Source organism: Phyllostomus discolor, chromosome 13, assembly GCF_004126475.2.
Source record: "Phyllostomus discolor isolate MPI-MPIP mPhyDis1 chromosome 13, mPhyDis1.pri.v3, whole genome shotgun sequence".
NCBI lineage: Eukaryota > Metazoa > Chordata > Mammalia > Chiroptera > Phyllostomidae > Phyllostomus > Phyllostomus discolor.
Window position 1 is genome coordinate 34,966,892 of NC_040915.2, and position 13,116 is coordinate 34,980,007.

General features: G+C 54.2%; 1 protein-coding gene across 2 annotated transcripts in view; it reads left to right on the top strand.

Moving 5' to 3' along the window:
* Positions 1 to 12,599, top strand: part of KCNIP1 (potassium voltage-gated channel interacting protein 1) — a 238,002-nt gene extending 225,403 nt beyond the window's left edge. The window contains exons 2-8 of one of the 2 annotated variants that reach the window (XM_028528009.2): positions 2,771 to 2,895; positions 3,584 to 3,653; positions 4,933 to 5,003; positions 5,713 to 5,820; positions 7,219 to 7,323; positions 8,170 to 8,232; positions 11,738 to 12,599. In XM_028528009.2, coding sequence (XP_028383810.1) covers positions 2,771 to 2,895; positions 3,584 to 3,653; positions 4,933 to 5,003; positions 5,713 to 5,820; positions 7,219 to 7,323; positions 8,170 to 8,232; positions 11,738 to 11,785 — 590 coding nt within the window. In that variant the 3' untranslated portion in view covers positions 11,786 to 12,599. The remainder of the gene's footprint in view (positions 1 to 2,770; positions 2,896 to 3,583; positions 3,654 to 4,932; positions 5,004 to 5,712; positions 5,821 to 7,218; positions 7,324 to 8,169; positions 8,233 to 11,737) is intronic. The other variant, XM_028528011.2, reaches the window with a different exon arrangement.
* Positions 12,600 to 13,116: the final 517 nt, after the last annotated feature.

Genomic DNA, 13,116 nt, shown 5'->3' on the forward strand with positions numbered 1-13,116 from the left:
CGGGCGCATCATTATTTTTAACGACAAAAGTAATGACCACGAGAAACATGTGTCCTCAGAGACACTTAAAACAAACCTCCGAAGAAACTGGCAAGCAGGCGCCCTCCCTGCCTGTTCGTCCTGTTTGCTCTTCCTCCACCCAGGGACCGGGGCCACCCTCCTGTCTTTACTGGGACCCCCTGGATAGCACCCAGGGACTCTGGGGGTCGGGGGGAGGGGACAAAAAGCTCCGCATCCCCTTCAACGTTTCTTCAGAATATGTTTACGGTGGCCAAACCACGAGGCACCCGAGCAAAGGGAGGGAAAGCTGGAGTGAGAAAAGGGGTACCTGGCATGGGCACCCCAGAAAGTCACCACAAAAAGAAAAATATATACACAAATTAGTGGTCTCCATTCATTTGCCACGCGTGACACGTGGCAGGCACGGTCAGCACAGGCTCACAAAGACAGAGATTAACATTGACAACAGGGTGCATCTCCAATGAGGGAGGGAAGAAACAACTTCATACATGTTTCCTTTCAAAACATTTCACAAACTTTTGGCTGGTAGGTAGGTAGGTGTACGCTGGACCGTGATGTAAACCCTCGTTCTTACTATGAAGCAGCAAGAAAGAGAAATCGAGGCCGGCTGGGTAAAGCCCCAGGTGCCCACGGGCGGGCTCCTTCCCGGCGTCTGGAGCCCCAGGGACGGGGGTGCCCTTCCACGGCGGACGCCCCCGCAGCCTGGCGAGGGGAGGGCGATGACAGGGAGGCACCGCCAAGCTTGGCGTCGGTGTCCGGATCCGCAGACATCACAGAGTCCGTCTGATGTGGACACTGATCCTGCTGCCCAGGCGGCAAACAAATCATTTATTAATAAAGCCCATGTCTCCCTTAACGAAGCGGGTTTAATATTCGGTATTCCGATAATTACTCAGTGCATTTTTAATCCAAGAGATGGCAAGCAAGTACAGTTTCTGAATCACAGTTTCTCAAACTCCTGCAAAGAGACAGATTTCTCTGAGCTTGTGAGGAATTCAGTCACGAGAAGGTTAATAGAAATAAGACAGTCTTGTAAAAAAATATTTTTGAAGCTTCTAGGTAAGATAAACTTGGAAAATATACTAGACGCCTTCAACTATACACCATTTCTTCCAAAAATACGTTTTTGTCTTCCTCACTTACATTTCAATATAACTTTTACCTCTTTTCAGTGTTAAATATCTCTGCATTTTTAAAATAAAATTGCTATTCAGTCTAACACTGAATTAAACCAACAGTCTGAGTTCTATTTTAAAATGAGTTAAATATGTATGAGCACTCTGAATTAGACTGAGGTGGGGTTTTGTTGTCGGTCTGTAATTGCTACTTGTTAGCTACAAACACTGCAGCAGTTAAAGGCTCTGTTAGAAGTATAAGAAAACGGCCACTGGCCACTCTGTGGCATCAACAGAGTATCTCCTGTATGTTGAACAGTCCGCCTGACTCCGCGGTAGCAAGTATTGTTACCAAATTCCTTCGCCTCCTATTGGAGGATCCCCTGGAAACGTAGCCAAAGGTCCGTTCCCTCAGGAAAAGGTTCACGATTCAAGCTCCCTTTGCTGGATTCCTTTCCTGCTGAAATCAAAGTATCAAAGGAAAAGTGGTGCAAAGAGACTATCTAAAGCGACCCCCAGAGCCGTGCCCCCTCCCCCGCCCCGTTCTCCCGGGTGGACACAGCCTGTGCTCACTCTCCGTGGCCATGGGGGCAGGGGTGGGGGAGGGTGACGGGACAGCAACCGTTCCCAGTAACCTGCCCAGCGTGTCACTGTTCTTGCCAGATTTACGGCCGTTCAATATATGAATCAGGGGCCGTCTGCAGGACGACCGCAGGCAGAGGAGGTTTAGCTGGTAATCAGTTCTCGATTGGAGTAAATCTATAGGAAGCGCTCCGGCAGGGCCCGGAGGAGAACCCGCGCTCCTCCGGCTGTGATGGGGGAACGCTGCACCTCCCAGCGGTTTGGATTCGGGGATCCTCCTACAGGAGATGGGCCGAGTTCTCGCTTTAATTCACTGGCACTCCCCGGATTTCTGCTGCAAAATTACATTGCGTTGCAGTTCAACCAGCCCCTAATTCAGCCGTGCTGAGAGCCCTCCAATGCCTGAGAAGTTTTCGTTTATTCGGACTAGCTCCCGTTTGAGTTGTTTTCCTGTTATGTACGGCTAGTGAGCATTGCAAAACAGCACCGAAAAATACACTCCCACTCTCAAGTTAATAGTTGATGCTGTAATTTGAACTTTTTGCTAAAATACACTAGCCTTTCTCTGGTTGTCCCAAATGGTGCGAATTCACTCCATGTTTCTTAAACAGCTTTGTCTCCCTTTGCGTGAGGGTGTCGATCGGTCTGCTCACTTACCCGTGTCTCTAGAACATTCCAATGTTCCGTGGGCAGCAAACTGAATATGCAAAGATATTCCCAAAGAAAGGGAAACGTTCTCACGTGGGCTGATTTTAGCACCTCTGCCCCTGTCTGCCCTCGGAGTGTCTTTCTGTCCAGCACTGAAGCGTCCTCACCTGGTGCCCGACACACCTGGTGTCCGACAAACCTGGGGCAAAGGGTGGGCTGATTGTGAGAGACAGAAGGTGACTGGGTGGGGCTTCCGCGGGGGGGGGGGAGGCTGTCCTCATTGTGGTCCCAGTCCACTACCCTCTGACTCCGATCACGACACCACCTTTGTGCCAGCCCCGACTGTGGTCCGACAAGGGGCCCCCTCCAAGGCCACCCTTCCAACGCCATCCCTCTGGTTCCAGATAAGATCGAGGACGAGCTGGAAATGACCATGGTCTGCCATCGGCCCGAGGGACTGGAGCAGCTTGAGGCCCAGACGAACTTCACCAAGCGGGAGCTGCAGGTCCTCTATCGAGGCTTCAAAAACGTAAGGACCCACGTGGCCTCTGAGGCCTGGGCAGGGCCTCCCTGGGGCTCAGCTCCCCCGGATGCCCAGGGGGCCCATGAGGGAGTTTTAGCGTACATGTCGTTGTGAAAGGAAGGAGGTCCATGTTATGAGAGCAAGAGGCCCTGGCTGGAAAGGACTGCTGGTGAGGGTGAGTCACAGCTTCCACGTAACGCACGCACACTGCCAGTGTTGCTGGTGCCCCAGAAACACCGGGGCGTGGTCTGCTGCTCACCACACAGACACAGGCTGCCGTGCGAGCCTGCATGCCAGTGTGTTCATTTCCCACCCTTTGAACCTCATGATAGCCTTGCCGGGAAGGTCCTGTTAGCCCCATTTCACAGCGAAGGATGTGGAGGACCAGAGACGGACTCATTCGAAGTCACAACGCTTAGCAAGGCCTGAGCCAGGGACCAGACCCAGGCCTTCCTCACCCCCAAGTGCAAGCTCTCTCCACCCCGACCACCAGTGTCCGTTCTGTGGGGAGGGCTCATCTTACAAAGCAGCTTCCGTCCAAAGGTGGGGCTGCCTCCCAGCCACTCACCTCAGGGACATGCAAGACCCTGCCACCAGCAGTCATGAGGACCCCTAGACCCCGAGGCGGGGCCCAGTCTACTCCCCCCGGGGTGGGCCCTCGGACTCCCCCGCTGACTCTGCCCCCCTCACGCAGGAGTGCCCCAGCGGCGTGGTCAACGAGGAGACGTTCAAGCAGATCTACGCACAGTTTTTCCCTCATGGAGGTGAGTCCGACCTCGAAAGAGATCCCGCCCAGCCCCCTCTTTGTCCAGCAGCCTTCCTTTGTCCCGGTTCGTGCTCCTTGTCACGGGCCTCCTCCTCCCAGACATCGGGGAGCACTGGGAGCAAGATGCCTCCCGGACTGCGAGAGGCAGCTCCAGGAGGCAGGCGCTGTTCTCCCCGCTGGGACAGCTGAGCTTCAGAGAGGCCGAGTCCTCACACAGCGACAGGGGGTGGCAGACCCGGGCGAGGTCTCTAAGCATCTGATGTCAAGCTTCGCCACGTCCGCTCCATCACTGTGCCCCGCGCTCTCCGTTCTCCTCCTGACGGCAGCTGAGGCAGGTCAGGGCTTCGGAGAAGAAACGTCAGTGAACACCAGAGGCCACAAAGTAAACAAATCCAAAAGCTGCAGGGAGCAGGGGGTTGTGCTTATAAATCTAGGTGAGCGAGGGTGTTCCGCCAGGGACCCTGCTTTCCCCCCCCAACCCCCCGTGAGAATCCCCTGTGGTGCCGTGGGCCTTTCCTCTGGCTTCCACGTGTCCCGTGCCACCTTACACTTTGTCCCCAGGAGCCATCTCCTATGGGACCCCCTCCTGGACCCTGACGAAACAGAGACCCACGCGTCCCAAGCCCAGCTTGGCGGCAGCAGGAGCCTCTGGGGCGTGGGACCCCGCCCAGGGCCCCGCCCACGTTGGGGGGCAGCCTCGTCCCGGTCGGACCCCAGAATCGCCAATGGTTGGGGTCTCTTGAGCCACTCCTGACTGAGTCTGAACTGCGTGGTGGGCTCAGAGGCTTTGACGATGTGACTCAGTGAAGAGGGCGACGTGATTTTCCAGAAGCGTCCAGCAACAGGTCAGGCTGCACCTGTTGCACAGAGCCGGGCACGTGAAGCTCAGAGAGGCTGCGTCAGGGGCTGCAGGCACCCGGGGTGCAGGGGCACAGCTGCTGCCCAGACCGACCCGGGGAGCGTCTCCATGCAGTCGCCGTGTCCTTCCCCCAGCAGGAGCCAGGAGCCAGGAACCACACACAGACGGGCGGCAGGCCCTCCCCTGGGGGTGGCCAGTCGGACAGGCGAGGGCCTGTCTTGCTTCTGCTGGAACTTGCCGTCTAACCCCAGGACTGGCAGGCGGGCCGGGCTCCTCCCGGTGGGTTTGCCACCGCAGAGGCGGCTCCCTCCTGTCCCCCGGCAGCCCCGTCCTCTTCTCTCCCGCGTGGCTGGACGCGGCCTCAGCCCTCTGCAGAGCGCCTGCCCCCGTCACCCGCCTCTCCTTCTCTGCCTTGCAGACGCCAGCACGTACGCCCATTACCTCTTCCACGCCTTCGACACCACCCAGACCGGCTCCGTGAAGTTCGAGGTACGTGTGTCTCTGGGACTCCCGGGGCGCCCGTCTCCCCTCCCTCTACATCACGGGGTGCTGGGGGAGAGGTAGGACCATCACACGCCCTCAGTCAAGACACAGAAACCTTCGTCCGTTGAACCAGCGCTTCCTGAATACAGAGAGACGTGGCAGCCACGGCGCCTGCCCTGCAGGGGCTCCGGGCCTCCAGGGACCGATGGTACCGTTTCATAGGTCACGTGCACATGGGCTTACCACGTGGCGGGCTCTGTATGCAGTGCTTTGTGTGTATTAACTCACTGAATCCTCACGATGACCCTGCAAGGTAGGGGACTATTACTGATGATCCGAGACAGGAGCGGAGAGGAAGGCAGAGAAATGGAGTGGCTTTCCCAAGGCCAAACAGTAAAGCAGGGATTTGAACTCAGGGAATTCCCAGAGTCCCCGTTCTCGGCCACGGGACGATGCACCCACCCGGACAGTGAGTGCAGCCGTGGGATGAGCCAGTCCCAGGAGGCTGGGTCTTCCTGGGCATGGAGGGGTCAGCACACACAGGGCTCCAAGCAGGGCAGGGAATGGGGTGGCACTTGTCACTGGGCTGGGCCACATCCCTCCAGGGACAGAGCACGAGGGAGACACCACTGTCCCGGGGCCAGACCCAAAGACAGAGCCGCAGCCCACCCGATGGGTTGGCGTTAACGTCACTCATGCCTCTTGCACTTCTCAGGACTTTGTAACCGCTCTGTCCATTTTACTGAGGGGGACCGTCCACGAGAAACTAAGGTGGACGTTTAATTTGTACGACATCAACAAAGACGGATACATCAACAAAGAGGTGAGTGAGCTGGGGCCAGGGCCGTGAGAGGGCCACAGGGCGGGCGTCTGGTCACTGCAGATGGGAGGTGAGCAGCCCCAGTCCTGCCCGGGGGGGCGTCCGAGTGAGGACGGACCTGCCTGGGGCTCACAGGGCCGGTGCCTGGCAACGTGAGGCAGCTCACCTTTGACCTCGCATTGCCCTTGTCCCAGGCACCGAGAAAGGGTTCAGTCGAGTCATTGGTCCCCACTGGTCACACGTATCCAGCGCACATTTCACCGCGGGCATGAGTGACTTACTGCAGCGTGGAGTTGCCCTGCCCTGGGGAGCTTGCGTTTAGCAGGTTGACAGGTTAAGGCCAAACGTTGGAGTAGTTTCCGCAGTTATCACCCAGAAGAGAAAAGGGAGATTTTTGACAAAGAAGAGACAACAGTTGGGAATCATATGGGAGACGGGGGTGGTGCAGAGCGTGGCTGTCTAAAGAAATCATCACAAGTCATTTCTGAACCTTCCCTGCCTGACGCGGCTAGCACCCCGGAGCCTACATGGTGTCCAGCCAGGGAAATACCCAGCAGTCCATGTGGAAACTCCCTTCGGTGTCTGCTGCACCCCGGGGTCTCGGTGGGTGCGTGGATTTATTGTCCTAGAGCACCCCACTTCCTGAGCACCAAGCCTCGCCCCAGTTTTCACTCCTCACTCATCCAGCCATGCATTTGCCCAGCATACATTTGAGGGCTTCTTAGGCATCCCAGGTGCTGAAGATACAGTGAACGGCCCTGAAAATGTGAAAACCCTGATCTCCCCTCTCAGCAGAGGTGCCACGGGAACCCCAGTAAATACAGAGAGGGCAAATACAGGCGGCCGTCGGACACCAGGCAGGGGTAGCGAGATGGAAATGCTCATACGCTGTGTCGCACTTTAAAAACTGCTTTATAAAGCGGTATGTGTCATATTATACAGAGCAGCTCAGCTTTGCTAGGGTGTCCACCTCTGCTCTAGTCAACTGTCGTTAATGTCACTCACGGCCACAGGGACGGGTCACCTGGTGTAAATGCAGCCCCACAGGCTCACGCGTTCAAAGGAATCAATGGAGTGGGAAGAGGGTCTTCCAAAGCTGGAGTCCACCCCGGTCCCCACATAACCCCTCACTGTGGGGAATGCTCAAGCAAAGGATCCTACCCACAGGCTTCTGGAGGCAGAGAGAACTCCCCGCTGTCCTCTCTTTAGGAAAAAGCTCCCTGAATACAGCACCATGCCCCCCCCCCAGCCCCAACGTGCTTTCCAACTCCCTCTCATCAGCTGAAGAAGGTCCTTGTAACCTCTGTCATGCATAAGGGGGATAAGGAGCCCCAGACTGTCCCCAAAGGTGAGCCTGACCTCATGGTCCCCCTACTGAGTGCTTCCGTGTCCCCTGCGCAGGAGATGATGGACATCGTCAAAGCCATCTACGACATGATGGGCAAGTACACCTACCCCGTGCTCAAAGAAGACACTCCAAGGCAGCACGTGGACGTCTTCTTCCAGGTCAGTGGGCACACCTGTGCGGGAGCTTGACGCTCACCCTAGGTCAGCCATCCCCCTCGCGTCGGAGTCTGCACACGGTAGGAAGCAGAGAAGAACTGCAGATGGGCTGCTCTCCGGGAGTAGCCGCTCTCACTAGCAGACACGTATGCCCTATAGGACAAAACATAGCATAGTACGGACCCCAAGTTCCATAGACATTCTTGGAGGATCCAAGTCGACAGAGGAGACGTCGTCAAGCACGTGTGTGGAGGTGGTAAGCATTTGCATCTAGAGAGGAAGGGAAATAAGGTTGGAAACGCTGGTGGGATGGATCGTGAGGTCTTTAGGCTGAAGACCTCATCCTTGTCCAGCAGAGAGGGGGAAGCCCGAGTTAATCGTGAGTAGGAGAGTGGCAAGATCTAGTGGTGTTTTAGTAAAAAATTAACCCAGCAGTAGAGTGTCCAAGAACACCTGAGCTTTTTCCAGTCTAATCCTGTCACTTTGTAGATGGGAAAACAGAGGGGGCACAGAGGCTTAGAGACCCACTCGAGGTCACACGGTGAGTGACAGAGGCAGAGGTAGGGGCTGTCACGTCCGGTGCTCTTTCTGCCAGGTCAGCGGGCTAGGAGAGCCCCGGAAGCCACGTGCGGGTGCCAGCAGGCTGACCTGGCGAGGAAGAGATGAGTGTCCGGAGCGTGTCTTTACATTTTAAGAAAAGTGCTCTCGTGGGGGTCGGAGTGCTGTACCCAGGGCCTGCATGGAGCTGTCTCGTCACCCGTATCCTCAGGGCCGCATTGGTTAATAAAAGGCAAGATTCGGAATGCCGATTACCAGGTTCTTTAAAGGGCTTCCTCTTGTGTCTTTCAGAAAATGGATAAAAATAAAGATGGGATCGTGACTTTGGACGAATTCCTTGAATCCTGCCAGGAGGTAAGGCAAGATCTCAGGGCACGATGTCTCTAAATCTGGGCATGGAGAGTCGGGGCTTGGTGGCCTACAGATGGGACAGGATGAGAAAGCTCTGAGCCCTCAGGTCAGAGCCACCAGTACCACCAGCAACACGTCAGAATTCCAGCAATCCCCACTCCCCGGAATGATCTGTGGTTGCTCTTGGCCAAGCGCAAACTAAGCCCAAGAAGCAGTGGGGGTGGGGGGCGCATTGTGAAAACCCAGAGGGGTCTCTGAAACCACAGACTCCCCAAGTGGACCACACCATCCTTTTTTTTATTGTTGTTCAAGTACAGTTGTCTCCATTTTTACCCCACCACAGCCCCCGCCCCATCCTTGCCCACCTCCCACCCTCCAACCTACCCCCTTTGGCGTTATCCATGTGTCCTTTATACCTGTTCCTTGTTGGGCCTTCCCCTGTTTTTCCCCATTCTCCCTCCCCTCTGGATACTGTCAGTTTGTTCCTTATTGCCATGGCCCTGGTTCTATTTTGCTTGCTTGTTTGTTTTGTTGATTAGGATCCACTTATAGGTGAGAGCATATGGTATTTGTCTTTTACCGCCTGGTTTACTTCACTTAGCATAATGTTCTCCATTTCCATCCATGCTGTTGTGAAAGGTAGGAGTTCTTTCTTTCTTTCTTTCTTTCTGCTGCGTAGTATGCCATTGTGTAAATGTACCACAGTTTTTTGATCCACTCATTTACCAATGTTCATAGCAGCACAATTTACAATAGCCAAGGGCTGGAAGCAACCTATGAATACACCGTCCTTTTTCAACCTGCTTCTGGCTTGATGACCCGCTCCCCAGACAGCAGGAGAGGAGCCGTGAACAAATCAAAAGCCGTGATTCTCCAACTACAGTGTGCCTGCGGACTGCCTGGGCTGATCCTTGAACTGGACATTTCTAGGCCTCAACCCCAGAGACTCCAGACCTGGGGTGGGGTCCAGAAATCTTCATTTTTAATACAAGTGCCCCAGACCCATGCTTCTAAGACTTCCATGTGCAACCCAGCCTCGCTAAAGCTCTTGTTAACACGCACATCCTAGTTCAGTCCGTCTGGGCTGGGGCTCGAGGGCTGCTTCTCGGACACTCCCCCAGGTGACGCTGATGCTGCTGGTCCTTGGACCACTTTTTTTTTTATTGTATTGTATTAGACCACACTTACACTAGTCTAAAGGACAGACAGGCCCCAGGGGCTGCCAGAGACTGACCTGGAAATGATTGCTTCCCTCTACTTTAGAAAAGTGCATTTGTGCCCGCACGTTATTTCAGAACCGTGCAGTTACTCTGAGCTCCACTCGTAAGAACTACAAATACAAGAAAGCAGGGGAGGCGTTATTAACACATGCTGAGTGCCTACTGCGTTTCAGGCACATGGCAGACACCTCATGACAACCCTGAGAGGTAGAGGGGCCACATCCAGGGTGACATTCTAACCCAGTACTAACTAGAATGGCCTGAGAATTGACCAGTCTTCACCCACCTTGGCCCTGCGTCCTGCGGCAGCGCCCTAGAGGACCCCTGCCAGTTGCCAACCTGTGAGTGGACGGATCTTTGGGTGGTCCAGGGTTCCCGAGCCAATCACCAGGTAGCCAGAGGGAAGACGTGGGGTGGGGGCAGTTCAGGCCAGCAGCTCTTCACCAACAGGTGAACTTGGAAGTTTTAATTATTATGAAAGGCTGAGCAGCTCTAGTTACTATACCCCTTTTAAAGAAGAGCATGCGGAAGCACGGCAAGGTGACGAGATGTGGCGAAGGCACACTCCATGACCGAGATGGAAGTTGAACTCCATCATTTCAATTCTAAAAACCACGCGCTGCTGGGGCAGGCTGCTACAACTTTGCTGAACAGCTTTTTAATTGATTTAGTTTCCCACAGTAGCAACTTCTCTAGCTGCTCATTAATTAACTCATTGGTTTTCACAGCCTACTGTAAAAACAAATACTGTGATTGATACGGTTTTACACATGAAGAAAGTGAGGCATAGCGAGATTAAGGAACTTGCCTAATGTCACCCCGCACCCCTAACGCACTCCCCACCCCCACTGCTTCTTGGGCTCAGTTCGAGCTTGGCCAAGAGCAGCCACAGATCATTCCGGGGAGCGGGGACTGATGGAATTCTGACGTGTTGCTGGTGGTACTGGTGGCTCTACCACGTGACAGAACCAGGCCCTGAATCACTCCAGGCAGCCCGACTCCAAAACCCATGCACTTAACCACTGTGAAACCCCACCTCCCTGTTCTAGACACTTTTAGAAGATTCCCATACCCAGAATCAGCTTTTGCCTTTGTTGATTTTCGCTACTGTAGCTCTGCTTTTTATTTCATTAGCATGGGCTCTAAATTATTTCCTTTCCTCTGCTTTTTTATTTTAACTCGATTTTCTAGGTTTTCATCTAGCTTTTTGAGATGGAGGTTTAGATCCCTGGTTTTCAACCTTTCTTTTCTGATATATGCATGTAAAGAGACAAGTTTTCCTCCAACTACTGCTTCCTATCTGCCAAATTTTGATGTCATATTTTTATCATACTTTAATTCAAAATATTTTCCATTCCCAGCCAGGGTACATTCCTGGGTTGCAGGCCATAACCCCCAGCAACCGTACATTGATGTTTCTCTCTCTCTCTCTATCTCCCTCCCTTCCGTCTCTAAAAAATAAATAAATAAAATATTTTTTAAAAAATAAAAAAAATAAAAAAAAATATTTTCCTGCCCATGAAATGCAACTTATCAAAACTAACAAAACAACAAGTTGAAAACCTGAATAGTCCTATGTCTGTTAACGAGATTGGAGTCTGTCATTTAAAACTCCCCCCGCAGAGAAAATGGCAGGCTCGGATGCCTTCGCTGGTAAATTCTTCCAAACATTTAAGGGGGAAAAAATGATTCTAATTTTATACAAACTCGAAGAGTAGAGAAAGAAGAACCTCTCAACTTGATTTGTGAGGCTGTCATACCCCAATATAGAAACTTGACAAGGACATTACAAGATTTAAAAGAAAAAAAAAACAACAACTCAGGCTTGTACATTCCTTCCGGATACAGATGGGAAAGATCGAAGCCGGCAATATGGAAAAAGCATCGTGCATCAGGGACAAATGGGGTTTGCTACAGAAGTGCCAGATTGGCTTAATGTTCAAGAATTAATCAGTGTAATTAATGATGCAATAGGATAAGAAAGAAAAAACGCCACCATCTTAATAGATGTAGAAAAACCATTTGATAAAATGCAATGGCCCAGAGCTGCTTCAAAGCAGCAACATTCACGGTTTCACCAGGTAATTTGTTCCTTCCAAATTTCTCACGGCCAGAGAAGGTGCCCCTGGCCTGGAGGGGCTGATCGTCCAGGTCCCAGCATTCCTCACTCCGGGTCCCTCAAGGCCTGGCGGAGCTTTTCCTGCCCGGGAGACTCCCCCTGGAGGTTTGCTGGCCACGGTTTCTCAGGGGGAGCCTCACCGAATTCTAACCATTCTCCCCCTTCCCAGGACGACAACATCATGAGGTCCCTCCAGCTGTTCCAAAACGTCATGTAACTGCGGACACTGCCATCCGGCTCTCGGAGACCTTGGACGAAGCCCACGCCTGAACACCTTGCCCCGCCCCCTGCCCATCTCACACCCTGACTCCGGGGCAGGGGCGCCTGCTCCGCTTCGGAGGAGGCCTCGGCGGAGGACTTCCCGCGGAGCCCAGGACCACGCGGCTCGGCCTCTGATTGCCAGCTCTCCCTCCTCCCTCTCCCGGAGAGAGAGCCCAGACGACATTGGAAGCATGCTCCTCGCCTCACACCGCTGCCCCGCGGACGGTCCCTCTGCTTCAGCTTAGTAGCGCCCACCTGTCCGCCCGCGTGCCCCAGCCCACCGCTGCCCAGCGCCGCCGCCCTTGATGCACCTGGAAGCAGGACGACCTGAGCCAAGCGCACCCCGTCCTCTGCCGGCCTCCCAAACCAACGTGCCTGTGGCCCTTCCTCCCTTCGGTGGGAAGAGTGAGCGTCGCACCGATCAACCTGAATCTACCGCGGCCGCGGCCGGATGGGGAGCGCCAGCACCTAACCTGTCTCCGTGGGCTAGGACAGGGTTACCACGCGTGGCGTGGCCTGACGACCCAAACCACCCACGTCTTGTGTTTCCAGGGGCCAGCGCCGATCCTTCTGTCTCACACCAGCGCCTGTGCTGGTGGTACAAATCCCCTAACTGCCCGGGACGGGCGCCAGCGCCCTGTGGCCCGCGTCCCCACGCCATCTCCCGCTAGCGCCCAGCGCCGCATGTCCCTTCCAGAAGGCCCCGAATGCCTGCAGATTGCTGTAATTTTATACCATCTTCTAATCAATAAACAGAATTATTTCTTACACCCCTAGTCGTCACTTCCTCCGTGGCTCCTGTGAGCAGCAGAGTTAAGTCGTGAAAAGGGAGGCTACTCCATTCCTTTGGCCTCCAGTTGCTAGTACTGACCCCCAAGCAAACATCCAATTCAGATGCAAATGCCACGTGCACTTGTGGCTCCAGGAGGAGACTCTTCCCAAGGCCTCCCAACGACATTGCCACTCCCAAGACCCCGTTCTGTAGGAAGCCCGGGCCCTCACGGGGTGTGGGTGCGGATGCTGCGGGAGAGAGGTGCCCGGGTCCTCCTGCCGAGGATGTGTAGTCCAGTCTATCGGCAGCAAACCGCTGCTTGTGTGCGCCACGGTGGGTCTCGGTCTTCCCATTTGACACATTCAAAATCCCATTTAACAGATTAAGAGCTGAAAGTGGCATTCTTGGAAGGAAAGCAAATATAACAGAACCTCTGTTATCTGCCAGGGGTTGTACCAGGGGCTTCATGGACATTGTTTCATGCTCACTGGGGAACATCCTGCAAGGCAGAGTCC